The sequence below is a fragment of the Capricornis sumatraensis genome, chromosome 3, assembly GCF_032405125.1.
Source record: "Capricornis sumatraensis isolate serow.1 chromosome 3, serow.2, whole genome shotgun sequence".
Lineage (NCBI taxonomy): Eukaryota > Metazoa > Chordata > Mammalia > Artiodactyla > Bovidae > Capricornis > Capricornis sumatraensis.
In genome coordinates this window covers 128,846,828-128,868,139 of record NC_091071.1, presented here as the reverse complement: position 1 = coordinate 128,868,139, position 21,312 = coordinate 128,846,828, and the positions used below count along the sequence as shown (strand labels likewise).

General features: G+C 35.9%; 1 protein-coding gene across 1 annotated transcript in view; it reads left to right on the top strand.

Moving 5' to 3' along the window:
- Positions 1 to 21,312, top strand: part of DNAH7 (dynein axonemal heavy chain 7) — a 257,234-nt gene that overhangs the window by 194,109 nt on the left and 41,813 nt on the right. The window contains exons 49-54 of the mRNA XM_068967281.1: positions 4,145 to 4,335; positions 8,474 to 8,607; positions 9,347 to 9,682; positions 14,484 to 14,610; positions 15,560 to 15,754; positions 20,437 to 20,529. Coding sequence (XP_068823382.1) covers positions 4,145 to 4,335; positions 8,474 to 8,607; positions 9,347 to 9,682; positions 14,484 to 14,610; positions 15,560 to 15,754; positions 20,437 to 20,529 — 1,076 coding nt within the window. The remainder of the gene's footprint in view (positions 1 to 4,144; positions 4,336 to 8,473; positions 8,608 to 9,346; positions 9,683 to 14,483; positions 14,611 to 15,559; positions 15,755 to 20,436; positions 20,530 to 21,312) is intronic.

The following is a 21,312-nucleotide window of genomic DNA, read 5'->3' as shown; positions in this document are numbered from 1 at the left end:
CAGGTAAGGGAAGTGTTAAAACTAGTCCCCAAATCTTCTGCCTTTGTCCAGTGCTTTCTGTGTCACTCACAGTTGCTTTAACCTACTTTTTGGAATGAAATACTTTAAAAATGGATAATGATTATTCACAATGCCTTCCACCATTAATCATCAGGGAGAAATGAAAAGTTTTAAATCTATTATAGAAAGAGAAGCAGATGGCAGATTTTATAACTGTTTTTATATTTAGCCTTCAGGGAAAAGAATCAATTACTATTACAATTTTAAAACATAAGCAACTAAAGATTCTTCCATGTAAGAAGTTCCCTTTAAGTTTTGACCTATTCCAGGAAAGTGGCTTCTGATCCCTGCCAGGTGGCCTGGGTAGAGAAGGCAGAGGTTTTGCCTTCACCCACCTGCCTCTGCAGACCTCCCTTTTTTGTTGTTTATATTGAGCTTTAAGATAGAATCCTCTTTGAAAAAAGTATCCTGCTGCTTACAGAAAAAGTTTGAAAGCCAATGTTCTAGAAAATAAAGGTACATCTGTATTAGCTACACCAGTGGTCAAGGTGTGTGTAGAATGTTATTCGTGTTAATATTCCGATAAGTTAACCAGTTCACACTTCAGTAAAGCTGGAAAATAAAAGAATACCTTTTTAATTTTTTAAAAAACAAATCAGTTTTCGAGGAGCTTTTAATGGCTTTGCATTAACTCTGTGAAAAAAAAAAATTGCATTTAAGGCAAAACTCATCATTATTTGAGCCTTCCTTGGGCAAAGCTACTTCTGGTTCAGTGTTTCTTTCATTTCCTCATTTCTTTGTTCATTCATTCATCTTACAAATATTTATTTTGCAGCTGGCATGTACCATTGAAAACACAGCATGAAAATATAGACTTGGCCTCTGAGCATATTTGTATAAAGAGAGATACAGAGATTATGCATGGGATGGGGGTTAGATGGGAATACATGGCAGCTGGCAGTACATGGAACAAATGACATAGCTTCACATCCCTTAGCTTTCGTCTGTACTCTTCCATCATTTTGGTGAATTCCTTCAAATTTAATATGCAGTTCAAACACCTCTTTCTATGACATCTCTCTCAAGCTGTTCAATCAAGTGCCAAGATTAAAACATTTGCAGATTTCTACAACGGACCTTCGTGTTTTGTATATAACTGTTTCTCAACACCAGCTCTTTGAGGGTAGTCAGTAAGTGCCCAGTAATTGATTAATCAACTTTGAATGCAATATGCTGCACAGCTGAACACAGTATGCAAATTTTTTCCTACTAATTTGAAGTCTCACATAGGATAATGTAGATAGTAGTGTAGTGTTAGTAGCTCAGTCATGTCCAACTCTTTGCAACCCCATGGACTATAGCTCGCCAGGCTCTTCTGTCCATGGAATTCTCCAGGCAAGAGTACTAGAGTGGGTTGCCATTCCCTCCTTCAGGGGCTCTATCCTGACCCAGGATTGGATCCAGGTCTCCCACATTGCAGGCAGATTCTTTACCATCTGAGCCAGCAGGGAATACTATATTGTAGATAATTCATTAAAAAAAAAAAAACAAACACAAAAACGATGTCAATTACAGTGGCTCAGTGGTAAAGAATCCGCCTGCAGTGTGGTAGACTTGAGTTTGACCCGAGTCGGGACAATCCCCAGGAGAAGGAAATGGCTGTCCATTCCAGTATTCTTGCCTGGAGAATCCCCATGGACAGAGGAGCCTGACGGGCTACAGTCCATGGGGTCACAATCAAGTGACTTAGCATACAGCACATGTGAAACAAAAACCTAGGATGACATTAACAATGCAGAGTAAAGAAATAACAAAATTTCATACACACACAAAACAACAAAAGACTTGAGTAAGGCATTGTTTTTTCACTGATCAAATCATTCTTATACCAAAATGTGCTTCAGCTGAACTAAAGAGTTAAGTATGAAAGACAAAAAGAGAAGACCTAAATGCTAAAACATGAGGGAATAATAATTGCCTTTGGAAAAGAAGTTTCTAAGAAAATATACAATGGAAAAAAATTTTTTTAAGGTAAAAAATAATAGATTTGACTCTACAAATTTATAATTTAAGCCAAGAAACACTATATATAAAAAAACTTAGAGAATATCAATCACAATTTATGGAATTTATTTGTATCCCAATTGAGCAATCTAACACTAATCAAAGTATTTTAAAACAATGGGTAAACATATCCGCTGACTTGATATTTGATGAAAAAATTTTAAGATATATTAATTTTTAAATAAGAGTCTTTAACTTTCAGAGATACCTACTCAAATATTTGCAGATGAAGTTTTATGATGACTGGAATTTGTTTGTAAATAATCCAGGGTGAGATAAGGAATAGATGAAACAAGATTGGGTGAAATTGACAAGAATATACCATCATTTTTACCTCTGAAAAAAGTTTGAAAATTTCTACAGCGAAAAGTTGAATTTTAAAAAGAAATATAAACAGATTTAAAACCAAGCAGAGAACTGGGGGTGATGTTTGCTACAAACAATATTAAAAAATACAAATAAAGTTTTAAAAGCTAGCACATTGTGACACTTGGTGCCCACTGTTCCCTAGTAATCATTCTTGCCTCCTTACTGTTAGCATTTCCTGTGTTTACCTGGGCACATTCCATTCAAAGTAAAGGAATAAATTTCCTAACTTCTGTGAATGTAAGTAGAAGTGCCATTTGTGATTCCCAGAAAATACCCTTAAGCGATACTTTTTTCCTTTCTGTTTCTTTTTTTTCTTCTGATGGCTGCAGTGTGCATTTTCTTTGAAAGACTAATTTGGCCAAGATAAAGCCATATGCCAAAAATGGTGAACCAGCAAGATAGCAGGAACTTGGATCTCTGACAGTTTAAACACACTGTCCTTTCAGTCCTGGACAGATTACCTCAGGCTCCTCTCTACATGAGAGATAAATTCCTTCTTGCTTGTGTCACTATTACTTGGGGTTTTTTAATCACTTGCAGCTAAACCTAATGATGAAAACATGCCCCACGACAGAAAAATAGGCAAATATCTTAGCATACAGTTTCTAGAAAAAAAGTATAGTTAGGCAAAGAGCACCTAAAGCATCAAGCCCAAAATACACATTTTCATAGCATTTTTTACCTATCAAATTATAGAAGTCATGAACGTAGTTCTTAATGCTTGTAGTATCACATAGTGGTTAAGAGAGCTGTGCAAGGAGACGGATTGCTTGGTTCAAGTTCCTGCTTTTGTCGTTCACGAGATGAAAACTTTATTATAGTCACTTGCTTCAGTTTCCTCATCTGTAAAACTAGGTTGATAATATTTGATGCTGATGCCTAGTGTTTGTGAGTATCAGTTCAGTTCAGTTCAGTCGCTCAGTCGTGTCTGACTCCTTGCGACCCCGTGAATCGCAGCACGCCAGGCCTCCCTGTCCATCACCAACTCCCGGAGTTCACTCAGACTCACGTCCATCGAGTCTGTGATGCCATCCAGCCATCTCATCCTCTGTCATCCCCTTCTCCTCCTGCCCCCAATCCCTCCCAGCATCAGAGTCTTTTCCAATGAGTCAACTCTTCACATGAGGTGGCCAAAGTACTGGAGCTTCAGCTTTAGCATCATTCCTTCCAAAGAAATCCCAGGGCTGATCTCCTTCAGAATGGACTGGTTGGATCTCCTTGCAGTCCAAGGGACTCTCAAAAGTCTTCTCCAACACCACAGTTCAAAAGCATCAATTCTTCGGCGCTCAGCCTTCTGCACAGTCCAACTCTCATAGTCATATTGAATAAAACAGATTTAAAAATAGAAGAGCTGCAGTGAACATTGAGGTGGCTATATCTTTTCAAATTCAATTGGGATTGCAGGATCATATGGCAACTCTATTTTTAATTGCTTGAGGAACCTGCATACTGTTTGCCATAGTAGCTGCACAAATTTACTTTCCCACCAACAACAAAGGAGAGTTCCCTTTTCTCCACACTCTCTCCAGCATTTGTTATTTGTGGACTTTTTAATGATGGTATGGCACACTTCTTTATACTCAGAAGACAAAAATAGTTTTATGGGCAACCAGAAACAGCAGCAATTTAGAAGGCTGAAAGAATTTTGAGAGTTGGAAGTTTATAGTCACTATTTAAAATAACATGAAATCTTTCTCTGATTTTATTCCAGTGTTGCTAGAAAATGTGGGAGAAGAACTGGATCCGATCCTGGAACCTCTTCTACTAAAACAGACCTTTAAGCAGGGTGGAAGTACATGCATGCGACTTGGGGACTCTACCATTGAATATTCACCAGACTTCCGCTTTTATATTACTACCAAGCTAAGAAATCCTCATTATCTTCCTGAAACTTCAGTAAAGGCCAGTATCTAAAATAAATGTATTTTTTACCAGCTTTTGCAAGTCTGTATTTTCCTCCTGAGCCATGAAGAAAACAAGTCTTTCTAAGTAAAATGGATTTTGTCCTTGTTTGGCATATCCTGAAATTGCTATAATAATTTCCAAATGTTGCTTTTGTGTGTGCATGTCAGTAATAAAGGAGCCTTCAGTATGCAGTGAAAAAAAGACCATGATAATTTAATTTCTGCACTCAATATTATTCTTAGATTTTCACTGTTAAAAATAGATGACACACATGCACATTCTTTCTTTGCCATAAATGATAATATGCTAATTCTTAGAATGAGGATTCAGGAACAGAGCTTCATTCTTTCTCAGGATGAGTTTGCTGCCATCTGATTTTAAGGAACTGATTAATCACTTTTTCTTTTAAAATAATAAACATTCCTTTAAAAGGTAAAGTTAAAATTATAGTCAGTGACTAAAATGACTTGAGATGTTGAACTGTAACCAAGCTTCAGGAGCTTATTCCATTCATTATTCCCAGTTCCTAGCCCTCGTCGGCATTTGATGTTTGACAAATTTTTGTAGAATGAATGAATGAGGGAGGGAAGGATAGTTTTCATTTATAGAAGCTCAGAGGAGAGGACGTTAAGAAATATTCAGATTTTGAAAGAAACATATATAGAGACAAGATTTATCCAGAGAATTCAAACACTGTTCATTATTAGACATATTTAAATGAACATAGGCATCTCTATAGAGCCAGAGAAAACACGAAGATGAAATAATTCATGCCCTCAAAAGTGAAAATACATGAAAGGTAAAAAGCTCTCAAGAGGCTTACACTGTAAATAATGTATACGTCAAGTGACATTTTTTATGACTAGAAAGGCATAGAAGGATTCAGAGTTGGGGACACACTTTAGACTGGACATTCAAGGAAGCCAGGAAGACTGGGGGAAGGTGGAGTGACCCTTGAGCTTAGTTTTGTTTGTTTGTTTTTTTGGTTTTTTTTAGCTTAGTTTTTAAAACACAATGTTAAAATATGAAAATTCTTAGCCTCTGTTTATAATTATTGAAACAAATATGTTATCTAAACACCTAAAAATTTTGTTAAGTACTACTAGGAGAGGCAATATCTGCTAGTAGTGAAGAGCATGGATTCTGGAGTTAGACTTCCTTGATTCAAATCTCGGCTCTGTCACCTAACCAGTTGTGTGACTTTGGCCATGTCGTTTAACCTCTCTGTGCCTCAGTTTCCTCGTCTATAAAATGGGAATAATAAATGTCTAGCTCATAGAGTGATATGAAGACTAAATAATCTATGTAAAATGCTTATAATAAGACCTAGCAATACTATTATGATTGTTAACTATTAGAATTATTATTTAACTTTCAAATTTAAGTGGAAAAGAATGACTCATAAAAGAAAATAAAATCCTGATGCTGCATTACCAAAAAGCATTTTTAGTAAAACACATGGAACATCTTTTTTTACTTTTCAGTAAAATTTATGAAAAGATCACAGATAACATAAATAACAATTTATGTACAGTAATAACTAGTTATAGTTGAAGTCATAAACCACTGTGGATAGGGAACTATTTTATGATTCATTCTTGAAATCCTTGAGATCCCTAGAGTGTTTTATTGCTTCATTATTTTTAATTGCTGGGATTGATTAAAGAGGGATTAGAAAACATAGTAAGGCAGTTACTTGCTTTCATTTACAAATTAAAATACTTTCTCTTGATCTTATTTTTAGGATCTTTTATGTACCTTTTGCTTTCAAAAGTACCCAGGGGATGATACTGTGCTGCTATAATTCATTTGAATCTAAATGAAAATGAAATTTGAAGCCATATTTGTATGGTTTTAAATATTTGTTAGCAAAATGGCTAGATTTGCAAAATCTTGATGTCAAAAGATCTAACATTAATGGAATATGAATGAATACCTCCTTGTGTCTGAGGTAAAAGTTGTCAACAGACATTTCTCTGAGCACTGTGACACTGCTTTGGGGATTGAAACGAATGTAATCTGTATACTTGGTTTCTCAGCCTAACAGGGAAAATCTCTTAGAAATGTTAATGATAATTTTTCCATGACTAAATTCTGAAGCAGTAGAGAATTGCATGACAACATTTAATCATTTTTAATCGCTCAATTTAAAGGATTGTTGTTTATTATTCCATATAAATGTATGATTACAAGTGCCTATGTAATCACACTTAGTGGCATCCAAGGCCTGCCATGGGGCAAGCTGGGGGAGAGGTTTAATCAGAAGACAGTACCATGGAGAAGGTGACTGGTTGTGGGTGGAGGAGGCCGTCACCCTCACAGGGGTACATCAAGGAGCTATTTTACACTTCCTGCTCACAGGTAGGAAATTTCTCACAGAAACAGAATTACTCTGTCTCCAAAGAGAAAGTAATTCTCTTACAAGGAAGGTGGGAAAATACAAGTTCTCCCAACTCAGCAGTCAGGGCTGAAGCATATGCAGATGGTTTATAGTCTGTGTGTCTGAGATTTCACAGTCAGTTCAAGGTAGGTACATTGAAAGGCATGTGAAAGGGAGAAGTGGGAAGTGATGCTCAGGACACAGGTGCAGACCTTAATTCAAGACGTGAGGGCAGAAGACTGCACAATAGATGCTTTAAAAAGCAGGGGAACAAGGGAGGTCAAATAAGCCAAGATCAGGTGTTTATTGGCGTATGGATCCATTGGTGACCAGAGCTAGAAAGTTGCTATAATTTATTGCTGTGAGTATTGACGGGTATGTAGAGGCAGGAATGGGAGCAGATTGTAGAGGCCTAAGAAATGAAGTGAGGCAGAGACAACAGAATATACAAATAACATTTTCAGTTATACATTTAATAGTTACGAAGGCACAAAGAGAGATCCTTCAAGAGCTGAAAGAGACTGTGTGGATGGTTTGTTTTTTGCTTTTTAAAAAGAGAGACCTAAGCATGATTACTTTCCCACGTATGGGAAAGACTCAGGAGATTGGGTAACTTTAAGACTCAGGCAGCAGAGACCTGTGCGTAAGAGCCATTAACCGCTGAGATGAAGCAGGGTTAGCGGACTGCATCTTGATGGACGCTGGTGAACTGTGTGTTCCTTTGGTCATTATAGTGGCTGAGTATCATATTGTAATGTAACATGACACAATATAATGTGCTATATTGTGATATGATTATATAATAGGATGTTATATACTGTTGCTGTTGTTGTTTAGTCACTAAATTGTGTCCAACTCTTTGTGACCCCATGGACTGTAGCCTGCCAGACTCCTTCATCCATGGGATTTCGCAGGCAAGAATACTGGAGTAGGTTGCCATTTCTTTCCTCAGAGGATCTCCCAGACCCATGGATTGAACCCTGGTCTCCTGCTTGACAGGCGATTCTTTTCCCGTGAGCCACCTGGGAAGCCCCTAGGTTTTTCTGAAACATCTTAACGAAAAATCCAAACGAACTTTTTGGCAAACCTAATATATACTCATGACAAGTCATCACTGTGTTCTTTTTTCTCTTATGTCTCTGTTTGTTTCTCTTATCTCCTCTGCTTTTGGACACCACTAGGCTCCTTAAAACATAAATCAGCCGGTCCAGCCAATACATAGGTTGGCCTGCAGCTTGACTCTGACTGACTTTAGGATTAATGGGTTGTCAGAAGTTGGACGAATTTGAAATAAGAATTAATTGATCACCAAACACAACTCTCTGAAGTATTACATTTATGACCATGAGAAACTTTTGCAGGTTTTTAATTCAACAATCCAGCTTGCCTATATCCTTAATCACAGTCTCCACAAATTCTACCTTTCATATATACTGTGCTCAGTCACTCAGTCGTGTCTGACTCTGTGCAACCGTATGAACTGTAGCTCACCAGGCTCCTCTGTCCATGGGATTTTTCAGGCAAGCACGCTGTAGTGGATTGCCATTTCCTCCTGCAGGGGATCCTCCCAACCCAGGAATTAAACCCACATCTCCTGCCTTGCAGGTGGATTCTTTAGTGCTGAACCATCAGGGAAGCTCCTTCATGTATACTTCTGTGATATTAGAGTCAACTTTAAGATTAGAATTTGAAGCATATAGCAGAGGCTTTCTCAACAGAAATATTGATGCAATTGTTGTGTACTTTCATTTACAGGTGACACTGTTAAACTTCATGATCACTTCTGAAGGGATGCAGGATCAGCTTTTGGGAATTGTGGTAGCACGAGAAAGGCCAGATCTTGAAGAAGAAAAGCAAGCTTTAATATTACAAGGAGCTGAAAACAAAAGGTTTTATATATTATAAAATATAGAATTATTCTTAACTTGTTTCAAGATCACTTAGAATCAATTAAAGTACATATTAAAGATCTACGTTGTTAGGTTTAATAGGTGCATTGAAAGGAAAGACGAGTGGAAAATAAAAGGTATAACAGTCTGTATGTTAATTTGGAAAATTGCATTGCAGAGTATATTTTTTACATACAAGTTCTCAGGCACTGAAAGGATTAGAAGGCCTGCCACAAGTCAAGGCAATGTATTTTCAACTATTCCACCAAGTTTTAGCACAAAAGTTTTAGTATTCATTATGTAGCTGAGGCTACCTGTTTTTGCTAAAGCATAGTCTGAATGAATATGTTGCATATCACTTTCTGCTTGTAATATCTGTATCATAGGTAGAAAGGGTAATGCTCTATAAATCATGAAATATTTCAGAAAATAAATGGAGTGATACTTTCTATTCAACTGGGAGCTGAGCTACTTGATGGCAGAGTAGATGGGCTTACTATCTCTCTCTAGTTACCACATAAATGATCATTAGAAAGAGAAGTGGAGCAGAAAGACCTGTCTTTTTGACATTTTGCAAAATAAAGAATTAATTATATGGCATCACCATTCCAGATATTTGTCACATGTGATATATGTCTTTAGATTACATGCTCTCTGTTTCTTATAAAAGAATATATACATGAAGTGATTTTTAATGATTTCTTCTTTTTCTGAGAAATATATTTATTTTTAATTCCAGGCAGTTAAAAGAAATAGAAGACAAGATTTTAGAAGTTCTTTCATCTTCGGAAGGCAATATATTAGAAGATGAAACTGCCATTAAGATATTATCTTCCTCCAAGGCTTTGGCTAATGAGATTTCTCAAAAGCAGGAAGTAGCTGAAGAGACAGAGAAGAAGATTGATAGCACCCGCATGGGCTATCGACCTATTGCCGTTCATTCCACCATCCTGTTTTTTTCTATTGCTGATTTAGCAAACATCGAGCCCATGTACCAATATTCACTGACCTGGTTTATTAACCTTTTCATCCTGTCTATTGAAAATTCAGAGAAGTCAGAAATTTTGTCAAAAAGGTATGTAAAAGCCATACTAATTAATACAAATAATAACTAATGCATGAAATATAGTAATTGGTGGCCTTCACTGTTGTTTCAGCATGGTGTTCACCTTACAGCCATATAGCTAGAATGAACTTGATTAATCATTGTAACAGAAATAAATTTGAGGGTTAGACATTGAACAGATGTGTCCAAATTCAGTCTGCCAGGAAATTGTTTACAGAGATATGGGATTATAATGTAATACTGAAAAGAGGAAGTGTTGTTCATCATTTGCAAAATGTATTTATGATTGGAGGTATGGAAAGAGGAAGTAATATCCCTAAAAGATACAATTCTTACTTTCTGTGAGCTTGCATTCCAAAAGTTACAAATTCATCTTTTAATATACACATATATAAAACTGACAGATAAAAAAGTTTTAAAAAAACAGTCTGCTGTGATTGTGATATTTGTTTTTATAAATACCTATTTTTCTGTTGGCTATTGCAATAAGTAATGGAATAGTCTATGAGAGAATAAAAATTTCATTTTTTTTGTTGTCAGTGAGATAAATTTTAGCTTGGTATTAAAACATGTTTTTAATAGAGTCTAACATTAAATTATTTCTTGAACAAGATAATAATTACAGTCTTTGCCCATTATAACTTTATTGATCAACACAGAGCTAGATATTTCAGTTTTCTAACTATTCATACTCACAAAGGAAACTTAATTTACTAATATCATTCACATTTAAGAATTACCTTTTAGAAGTCCAAAATGCTCATCTCCTAAGTCTAAAGTGAATTTTTCATTTATCATGGTAGAATTTTGCTAAATTTTAAATATTCTTAGACTGAGTAATCTTTGGTTAGTATCATTATTATTTTATTTTACAAGCCTGTATATGAGACTAATGAAGGTATAACACTGACACTTGGCTTAGCAAACAACTTTTCAAATACCTGCCCATGAGAAAGTGAAGAAAGGGAGGAAGAGGATTTAGGGAAGGAATGCACGATGGTAGAGTTTAAAAGTTTCTCTTTATATTATGAAATTTGAAAATATTTCTCTCAGTATCTGACATTTTCAAGGTGAGCAAGGATTACTGAAACACAGAAAACAGAAATTTAAGTGACATTTCTTATGAAAGTTTCCAGCCATTTATTTGCATTATGTTACTTACTTGAACAAGCATGTCTGGTTTTCACATTAGATTCTGAGTTCCCTGAGGCAATAATTTTTTTTAATATTCCTAGAATCTAGAACTTATCACAGAGCTAATCACATAGAGTGGCACAGTAAATGATGTTCTGCTTTTCATTGCAGTTCTTAATTTCTATCTTGATTAAAACAAGACTACCAGGGTGTCATCATTTTAATTAATTTAAAATCTGTTGGAGTCTAGAGAAAAAACTTTGATTTCTCTCTTAAAGACCTATTTTGTATATAAGTTTTATAAATTTGGACAATTTTAGACTTTAAAAATAGTTACTGGTTCCTTTACTATCTCATTTATATGGAATTAGGATTTACTCACAGATATGATATCTCTTTCTTCATAACTATAATATAGCCCCTTACAATTTATAGAAAATCAGATTCTTTTACCCAGATGTAAGATTTGAATGATGTCCAGAAAACGAAATGTGCCTTTTTCTTTTTAGTTAAAATCCTTTCATTTAGAAACAGTGAAAATCATATTTATGACTACAGTGATCTTAAAAATATAATTCTGCAACCAAAGAGTAAATATTAAAAAATACATTTGAAAATTTTGAGGTTATTGCTATACATACAGAAACATGCAGAAATCGGGAGCATTTGCAAAATAAAATTTTATGTGAACACACCTGTGTAACTAACACCCAGGTCAAGACATAGGACATTATCAACGGCCCAGAAACCACTGCGTGTCCCCTTCTTGTCACTATAACCCACATCCCCCCAGGTAATCACTGTCCTGACTTTTCAAAGCTAGAGATGAGGGTTGCCTAATTTAGAATGCTATTTAAATGGAATTACATGGTCTGTGCTCTTTTTTATCCGACATCTTGATCTTAACATTGTGTTTGTGAAATTTATATTGTTTTGCACAGTGCAAAGAAGTGGTTTATTCACTTTCATTGTTAAATATGGGCGCATTCCCTATGCTCCTATACTGTTGGGGAAGTGTAAAAGCAAATCTTCTCCCAATCCAGAAAATTTCTCCACAAAGTAGTTGAGAAAGAAAACAGATTTTTACTGAATAAGTCTTAAGCTAGAATGTGATCTGCAGCACCAGCAGCAGTCCACTAAGCGAGTACAAAGACAGAAATCTAACTTTCCTGACTTTAGCAAACTGGCTTCATCCAGAAGAAAAACGAATGTCTTATCTTTATGATAGGATGTAGTTTGGCAGCTCAGAGTCAGGTGCCCATGAAGTTAGCCCATGAAAATGGCTCTCAGATATTCAGAAGGGACATTCCTGGGTCATAAAGTTGACCAAAGGCTTACCTATATTTCAAAGAGAAGGTACTTATAATTTTAAACTTTCAAAAGTAAATGCTCTAAGGAAAAAGAGGAGAGGGAAATCTCTTCTTAACATTTTAAGTATAAAAAGATTGGACCTCTTATTTTTATTTGTCCTTTCTCTATACCACAAATTTTTCATTCATTCTACTGCTGAGGACATTTGGGTAGCTTCCAGCTTGGAGCTGTTATGAATTTTTTGCTGTCTTGTACACTCTTGTATGTGGCTTTTGTATGTACATTTATCTGGTAAGTACTTATCCAGGAGTGGAATTGATCATAACAGAGTATATATATATTTCATTTTAATAAATATTGCCAAATAGAGTTCCAAAATGGCTACCACAAGGGAGACTCTACTAGTAATCTTGTTTAATCTTCCTTTTTTTATTTTTAAGTAAAAAGTAGGAGGAAGCAAGATCTCATTCAGAAATTAGAGTTCTCATAGAAATCATTTTTTTATTTGTCAATCATTGATAAACATCAGATAATCTGTTAAATATGTATAATTTTTACTTGTCAATCATACCTCAATAAAGCTGGACAAAAAAGCATTAGATAACCTGTGGTCTCTGGGCACTGATTAGTTTATAGCTAAAACAAAAGCATAGAAGGATATGACTACTAACAGTTAGACTACTAAATTGTTGGAAAATCTTAATATTGATCTAAAATTATTTCTAATTTTCTTTCATGAGAGATAAAAATATCTTTTTTTGTTTGTATTTTGATTGTTACTATTCATAATAATTATTATTTAGTAATACCAAACGTATGCTATAACTAAATATATAATTACTGTGTATATACTATGAAATAACCATAATAATTGGAATCATCTGTCTTTATAAAATTTTAATGCATTAGAATTTATTATGGCAAAATAAATAACTGTAGCAAAATGTACAGAAACAAAAATCTAACTAGAATATAATTTTGTTACAGGAACCACACTTAAATCAACCTCTGTCTCTCACTCTCAAAAATACATGCAAGATCACACATGCCTGTGTGCACACACAGAATTTTTTCTTTCCCTTCTACTTTTGTCAAGATAATTGTCCCATGTTATTAAATATTCTTTTGAAATATGATTTTTAGCAGCTGTACAATATACTTTTTATGAATGCACCATAATTTTCTTCATAATTTTCTTATTGTAAGATTTGCAAGTAGTCTCCAGCTTTTGTATTATAAATAACACAGTAATAAATATAAATATCACCATCATTGATTTTTTCCTTTGACTAAATCCCCAAATTAGGACAAATGTGTTCACTTCCTTCAGATGCCTGATATAAATTCCTTTTCTGTAAGGTTATTCAAATGAACAGATTCATCAGAGGGAGCATGAATACCTTACAACACTGTATCACACATCAGCATTGAAAATAATACTTTTTCTCATGTTAAGGTTTACTATGAATATCAATCGCACATGTTAGCATTTACTAGGACGTTGTTTGGAGAAGGCGATGGCACCCTACTCCAGTACTCTTGCCTGGAAAATCCCTTCGACAGAGGAGCCTGGTGGGCTGCGGTCCATGGGGTCGCGAAGAGTCGGACACGACTGAGCGACTTCCCTTTCACTTTTCACTTTCATGCATTGGAGAAGGAAATGGCAACCCACTCCAGTGTTCTTGCCTGGAGAATCCCAGGGATGGGGGAGCCTGGTGGGCTGCCGTCTATGGGGTCACACAAAGTCGAACACGACTGAAGTGACTTAGCAGTAGTAGCAGTAGCAGGACGTTGTTAGTTACAAATATTGTGATTATTCATATTTCTATGACTTGTCTATGTGGTAAATAAAAATGCAGTTTATCAAGTTATATTATTAGTCCAGCTTTTATAGATTTATAAACAGAGTAGCCCTCTTCTAAACTTAATTTAATAAAGAAACTATTAACTTTCATCTGTTCATTTATAATAATATATCATATAGAACATATGTAAAAGTTTATGAAATATGGAAATCCAGTTTTGCCACAAGAAATGTTTTATAGTTTTAAATAGTCCAAAAACTGTTAAATGTAATAGATTAATATACCATGCATTGACCTTTTTTCCAAAAGGAAGATTAGATTTGTAACAAAAAGTCTGTTGATGGTAAAAATGCAATTCTGCTGAAGTATTCCTACATTGTGTAACTCTCAAATTGGTGCCCCCAGTTAATGAGAATCCTCGATTTGTTTTGGGAGTAATTAACCAGAAAGTTTATTAGAAGAACACACATCTAAATGGTTTATAATAGGTTTCCCCAAGAGCATTTTTTGAGAGAATAATGCATTTTTATTTATATACTTTTCTTTCTGTTGACCCTTAGGCTTCAGATTCTCAAGGATCACTTCACTTATTCCCTTTATGTTAACATCTGCCGATCCCTCTTTGAAAAGGATAAACTACTTTTTTCCTTTTGTCTAACTGTAAATCTGCTGATACATGAGCGATTGGTCAGTACTATTCTAATTTATGGGGAGAAAGTATTAATGTGAATTCATTAATTTATGAATTTGTGTGGGAATATATATAAAAGGATTGTTAATAGTTAGCAATTATTATAGTGAAGGCAAAATATCACAACTAGACTGAATTTCACAGGTGAAAAATAAATTAAGCAGAGTTCCTTATGTAAATATTGCTACTTAAATTTGTGTATGTTTTAGCTTGAAATAGTTTCTATCAGAATCTCATATATAAGGATGCATATAAACTTACTAGATGTATTGATATATGTACCCCAAGTAATAGTATAAATGGTAATGGTTTTAGGAACTTTTGTAAGTTTGTCAAATCTAACCATTGGGCTTAACAATACCATTCAATAAGTTTAGCTATGTTTCAAATCTGTTTACTTAAAATATGGGAAGCACTTTAAGAATGGAAGAGAGGTGTGTAAATTCACTATTTTATACACATGTGTTTAAGCTTTATTAATTTCATGTGGCGCTGTATTAGTTGGATTTTGAAGAAACGTTTATTTTAGTATTTCTTGCAAAAATTTCATAGCAGTAACTCATTATATTTTATAGAAAATAATTGAAAACATGGCAGATTACATGGCTTTCTGTCTTCCACAACTTTTACAGACAATAAAACTCTTAGCAGTCATTTTGGAAGGCATATATTAAAAAAGAATAAAATTCAGATTTCCATGTTTTGATCAGAAATTCTGGAGGAAAATTATCAACAAGTAGCTCTCTAAAATGAAACTATTTTGAAAACTGGTTATAATGAATACATTGATTTCTTATGAATCAATACTGACCTATACCAATAACTAGAATTTTATGGGAGGATATTTGAAACTTGAAAATAAGTCAATTTTTAAAAATGATTGTAGGTTACCTATGTATATGATGAACTCATTTCTGACTCTTTACGCTACTTTGTTTTCCAAAGATTAATAAAGCTGAGTGGAGATTTCTGTTAACTGGTGGCATTGGCCTGGATAATCCTTATGCCAACCCTTGTACATGGCTCCCTCAAAAATCTTGGGATGAAATATGTCGACTGGATGATTTGTCTGCCTTCAGAAACATTCGTAGGGAGTTTATGCGCTTAAAGGATGGATGGAAAAAAGTATATGACAGTTTGGTATGTTTTTAACTCTCTTGCTTGTTGCATAGTTTTTAAATGGAGAAAATAATGTCAAATAATTTATTCTTGTCTGTAAGTAAGCATTAAACAGCTGGTCAAATATAATGTTTCGGTTAGGCTATCCCCACTTTCTAATTGGCTCTGTTTGTACTTCTCTTTAAATTCCTTGGAATCTGTAAAGATGCAAAAAAGTTGCATGGTCCTTAAAAGTACTCTTTTTGGATTTCCATGCCAGGTTTTTATTATCAGCTTAGACTTTGGCAGTCATAATGGCAGATGACTTAAAATTTTATAGAACAGGTTTTGTTTAGATTTTCTGAACACAGGGCACAAACTAATAAATATTTTTGTCATTTGACAAGAGGGAAAAAATAATAGTTCTCAGATAATTTTCATGAGACCTGATCTTGCTAGTTGGAGATTACTGTAGCTAACATATACCATGATGCTCAGTTTCCTTTCTGGAATATAAACAAATTGTTGCCTTCCTTCACTTTTTCCTTAGTACAAGGGCTAATATTGTGATTCCCGGTTAAGTTTTTCTAGTGTTTCTACTCTTTTGATATTTTGCTTTCCTTCGGCTTAATATGCAACAGTTCTTTTTGGAGTTGGGGTTTAGAGGGAAGAAAAAGCAGGGTGTGTGGAGAACACTTTGGTGACCTGTTTATTGTACTATACATGATAGAATGTGTCTGCACATGAATTTAAATATTTTGGTTTGGATCTCTTTTGGATTGATCCTTGTTAGTAATAAAAAAAAATACTTTTTCCAGAGGCAAATATGTTTTTCTATGTAGTTGAGTCTAGTTTAAATAGAAATTTCCCTATGTTGAAGCATGGAGATTTCTGACCTGAGATACCCATAGCTTTCCCAGCTGTTTCAAAGATGCAAAGATCTTCTTTTCCCATGTTTATTCCTCCTCCTGGGATCTTGATACATCTCTTCTTGTATATTTTTAATAACATTCTTTGGCTGCTTCTTTACGTTGTGTGTGTAGGGGGGGCAGGGGAAGGAAAGCGCATGCGCTCAGTCGCATCCAACTCTTTGCAACCTCATGGACTGTAGCCTGCCAGGCTCCTCTGTCCTTGGAATTTTCTAGGCAGGAATACTGGAACAAGTTGCTACTTCCTACTCCAGGGAATCTTCCTAACCCAGGGATCCAACTTGAGTCTCTTGAGTTACCTGTATTGGCAGGTGGATTCTTTACCACTGTGCCACCTGGGAAGCACCTTCTTTAATATACACATTCCCAAATATTCCTTTCTTGAATAGGTATCAAAATTTATCAAAATAAAAAGTAATGCATAGTCTTTGTTTGCAATAAATGTTTATTTTTGTAAATAGATAATGAGAGTAGTTTTTGCTGACTATATAGAGCTTCTCTATCTTTGGCTGCAAAGGATATAATCAGTCTGATTTCGGTGTTGACCACCTGGTGATGTCCATGTGTAGAATCTTCTCTTGTATTGTTGGAAGATGGTGTTTGCTATGACCAGTGTGTTCTCTTGGCAGAACTCTGCTAGTCTTTGCCCTGCTTCATTCTATACTCCAAGGCCAAATTTGCCTGTTACTCCAGGTGTTTCTTGACTTCCTACTTTTGCATTCCAGTCCCCTATAATGAAAAAGACATCCTTTTTGGGTGTTAGCTCTAGAAGGTCTTGTAGGTCTTCATAGAACCATTCAACTTAAAGTTTCTTCAGCGTTACTGGCTGGGGCATAGACTTGGATTACTGTGATATTGACTGGGAGCTGACTGTGGCTCAGATCATGAACTCCTTAATGCCATATTCAGACTTAAATTAAAGAATGTGGAGAAAACCACTAGACCATTCAGGTATGACCTAAATCAAATTCTTTATAACTATACAGTGGATGTGAGAAATAGATTTAAGGGACTAGATCTGATAGAGTGCCTGATGAACTATGGATAGAGGTTTGTGACATTGTACAGGAGAGAGGGATCAAGACCATCTCCAAGAAAAAGAATTGCAAAAAGGTAAAATGGCTGTCTGAGGAGGCCTTACAGATATACCCATTTGAATGCAGAGTTCCAAAGAATAGCAAGGAGAGATAAGAAAACCTTCCTCAGCTATCACTGCAAAGATATAGAGGAAACTAATAGAATGGGAAAGACTAGAGATCTCTTCAAGAAAATTAGAGATACCAAGGGAACATTTCATGCAAAGATGGGCTCAATAAAGGACAGGAATGGTCTGGACCTAACAGAAGCAGAAGATATTAAGAAGAGGTGGCAAGAATACACAGAAGAACTGTACAAAAAAGATCTTCATGACCCAGAGAATCATGAAGATGTGATCACTCACACTCACCTAGAGCTGGACATCCTGGAATATGAAGTAAGGTGGCCTTAGGAAGCATCACTACAAACAAAGCTAGTGGATCTGATGGAATTTCAGTTGAGCTATTTAAATTCCTAAAAGATGATGCTGTGAAAGTGCTGCCCTCAATATGCCAGCAAATCTGGAAAACTCAGCAGGGGCGACAAGACTGGAAAAGGTCAGTTTTCATTCCAATCCCAAAGAAGGGCAATGCCAAGGAATGCTCAAACTACTGCACAATTGCACTCATCTCACATGCTAGTAAAGTAATGCTCAAAATTCTCCAAGCCAAGCTTCAGCAATACGTGAACCATGAACTCCCTGATGTTCAAGCTGGTTTTAGAAAAGGCAGAGGAACCAGAGATCAAATTGCCAACATCCGCTGGATCATGGAAAAAGTGAGAGAGTTTGAGAAAAACATCTATTTCTGCTTTATTGACTATGCCAAAGCCTTTGGCTGTGTGGATCACTATAAACTGTGGAAAATTCTGAAAGAGATGGGAGTACCAGACCACCTGACCTGCCTCTTGAGAAACCTTTATGCAGATCAGGAAGCAACAGTTAGAACTGGACATGGAACAACAGATTAGTTCCAAATAGGAAAAGGAGTATGTCAAGGCTGTATATTGTCACCCTGCTTATTTAACTTCTATGCAGAGTACATCATGAGAAATGCTGGGCTGGAGGAAGCACAAACTGGAATCAAGATTGTCAGGAGAAATATCAATAACCTCAGATGTGCAGATGACACCACCCTTATGGCAGAAAGTGAAGAAGAACTAAAGAGCCTCTTGATGAAAGTGAAAGAGGAGAGTGAAAAAGTTGGCTTAAAACTGAACATTCAGAAAACGAAGATCATGGCATCCGGTCCCATCACTTCATAGCAAAGAGATGGGGAAACAATGGAAACAGTGGCTGACTTTATTTTTCTGGGCTCCAAAATCACTGGAGATGGTGACTGCAGCCATGAAATTAAAAGACGCTTACTCCTTGGAAGGAAAGTTATGACCAACCTCAGTTCAGTTCAGTCACTCAGTCGTGTCCGACTCTTGCAACCTCATGAATTGCAGCACGCCAGGCCTCCCTGTCCATCACCATCTCCTGGAGTTCACTCAAACTCATGTCCATCGAATCAGTGATGCCATCCAGCCATCTCATCCTCTGTCGTCCCCTTCTCCTCCTGCCCCAATCCCTCCCAGCATCAGAGTCTTTTCCAATGTGTCAACTCTTTACATGAGGTGGCCAAAGTACTGGAATTTCAGCTTTAGCATCATTCCTTCCAAAGAAATCCCAGGGCTGATCTCCTTCAGAATGGACTGGTTGGATCTCCTTGCAGTCCAAGGGACTCTCGAGAGTCTTCTCCATACCACAGTTCAAAAGCATCAATTCTTCGGCACTCAGCCTTCTTCACAATCCAACTCTCACATCCATACATGACCATAGGAAAAACCATAGCCTTGACTAGACGGACCTTTGTTGGCAAAGTAATGTCTCTACTTTTCAACATGCTATCTAGGTTGGTCATAACTTTTCTTCCAACCTAGACAGCATATCAAAAGTAGTCATGTATGGATGTTTGAGTTGGACTATAAAGAAAGCTGAGTGCCGAAGTATAGGTGCTTTTGAACTGTGTAGTTGGAGAAGACTCTTGAGAGTCCCTTGGACTGCAAGGAGATCCAACCAGTCCATCCTAAAGGAGCTCAGTCCTCGGTGTTGATTGGAGGGACTGATGTTGAAGCTGAAACTCCAATACTTTGGCTACCTAATTTGAAGAGCTGACTAATTTGAAAAGACCCTGATGCTGGGAAAGATTGAGGGCAGGAGGAGAAGGGGACGACAGAGGGTGAGATGGTTGGATGGCAATACCGACTCAGTGGACATGAGTTTGAGTGAACTCCACTTGTTGGTGATGGACAGGGAGCCCTGGCGTGCTGCTTTTCATGGGGTCACAGAGTCGGACACGACTGAGCGACTGAACTGAACTGAATGAGAGTAGTTAGTTGGCAGGGTGTGAAATGCCTTTGGAGAAATAATGGGAAAAAGATCTAATGCACATTTATTGCTGTAACAGGAACCATTTGTGCTATTGATTAGTGTTCATATTGACACTAACCTACTTATTTAATGTCTTAGTTTTGATTTTATTGGCAGTTAAAATTTTCTTTTTATTTCTTATTTCATAGCTTTGCCCCAATCTAATGTAATTTACATTAGCATTCTTAATTTCATTTAATCATTTTATGTTTTCTTTAAACTGAATTTGAAAGTCCAAATATTGGGTTTTGGGGTTTTTATTAAGTCTTCCAAATAATATTGAATTATACCCACTGTCATTTTAGGAACCACATCATGAGGTTTTTCCTGACGATTGGGAAGATAAAGCGAGTGAGTTTCAAAGGATGCTTATCATTCGTTGCTTGAGGCCGGACAAGGTAAATGCTGTCTTTGGAAGCTTCTCAGTGAATTCCAGACCTTCCTAGCTCCACATGCCAGCCAAACATGTGTTTCCTTATGTAATCCTTGGGGGTGGGTTGGTAAAGGAGTCTGCAGGAAACAACCCCAATTCCCTCTAATGCAGCCATTTTTTAAAAAGTGTGTATTTATTATAACTGCACTAAATTAGTAATTCACCAGATTATGTTTAATAGTTCATTTATGTTACAGCTCTTCCTTTTATCCCTGGAGAAGGAATGGACAATCTACTTCCTTTACATTTTTGTTCTTACTGTTTTGGTGAAATTGGTCAATGTTGTTTCCATGAAGCTGATTTACTACACCTTCTGGTTCCTCAAATGCTATCCTGTACATAGTTCTTTATTGGCTTTTGGAAAGCTAGTCGAATATTGTTTTTAAGATGTTCATAATCGCTCACCACGAAGGAAAATGTCAACACTATTAATTTTCATTTCTTTAAGTAATAAATTATATAACCAGTGAATCAGCTGACCTGTCATATCAACAAATGAGAGTACTCATTGATATCCTCATTTGCATTATTAAACTCTATTTAAAAAAACAAACTGTTCACTTAAGTGTAAAGACACGTATCCACAGAGATATCCACATAATTCTGAGGAACTGTAGACACTGGGAATGTTGGAAGAAAAACTGAAAATGTATTCTAATTGTCCACTGTTACTACTTGAGTAAAAGTATACATAATTACTTCAAAATTTACTGTATTCACAATTTGAGTTGCTAAGGATATAAGATAA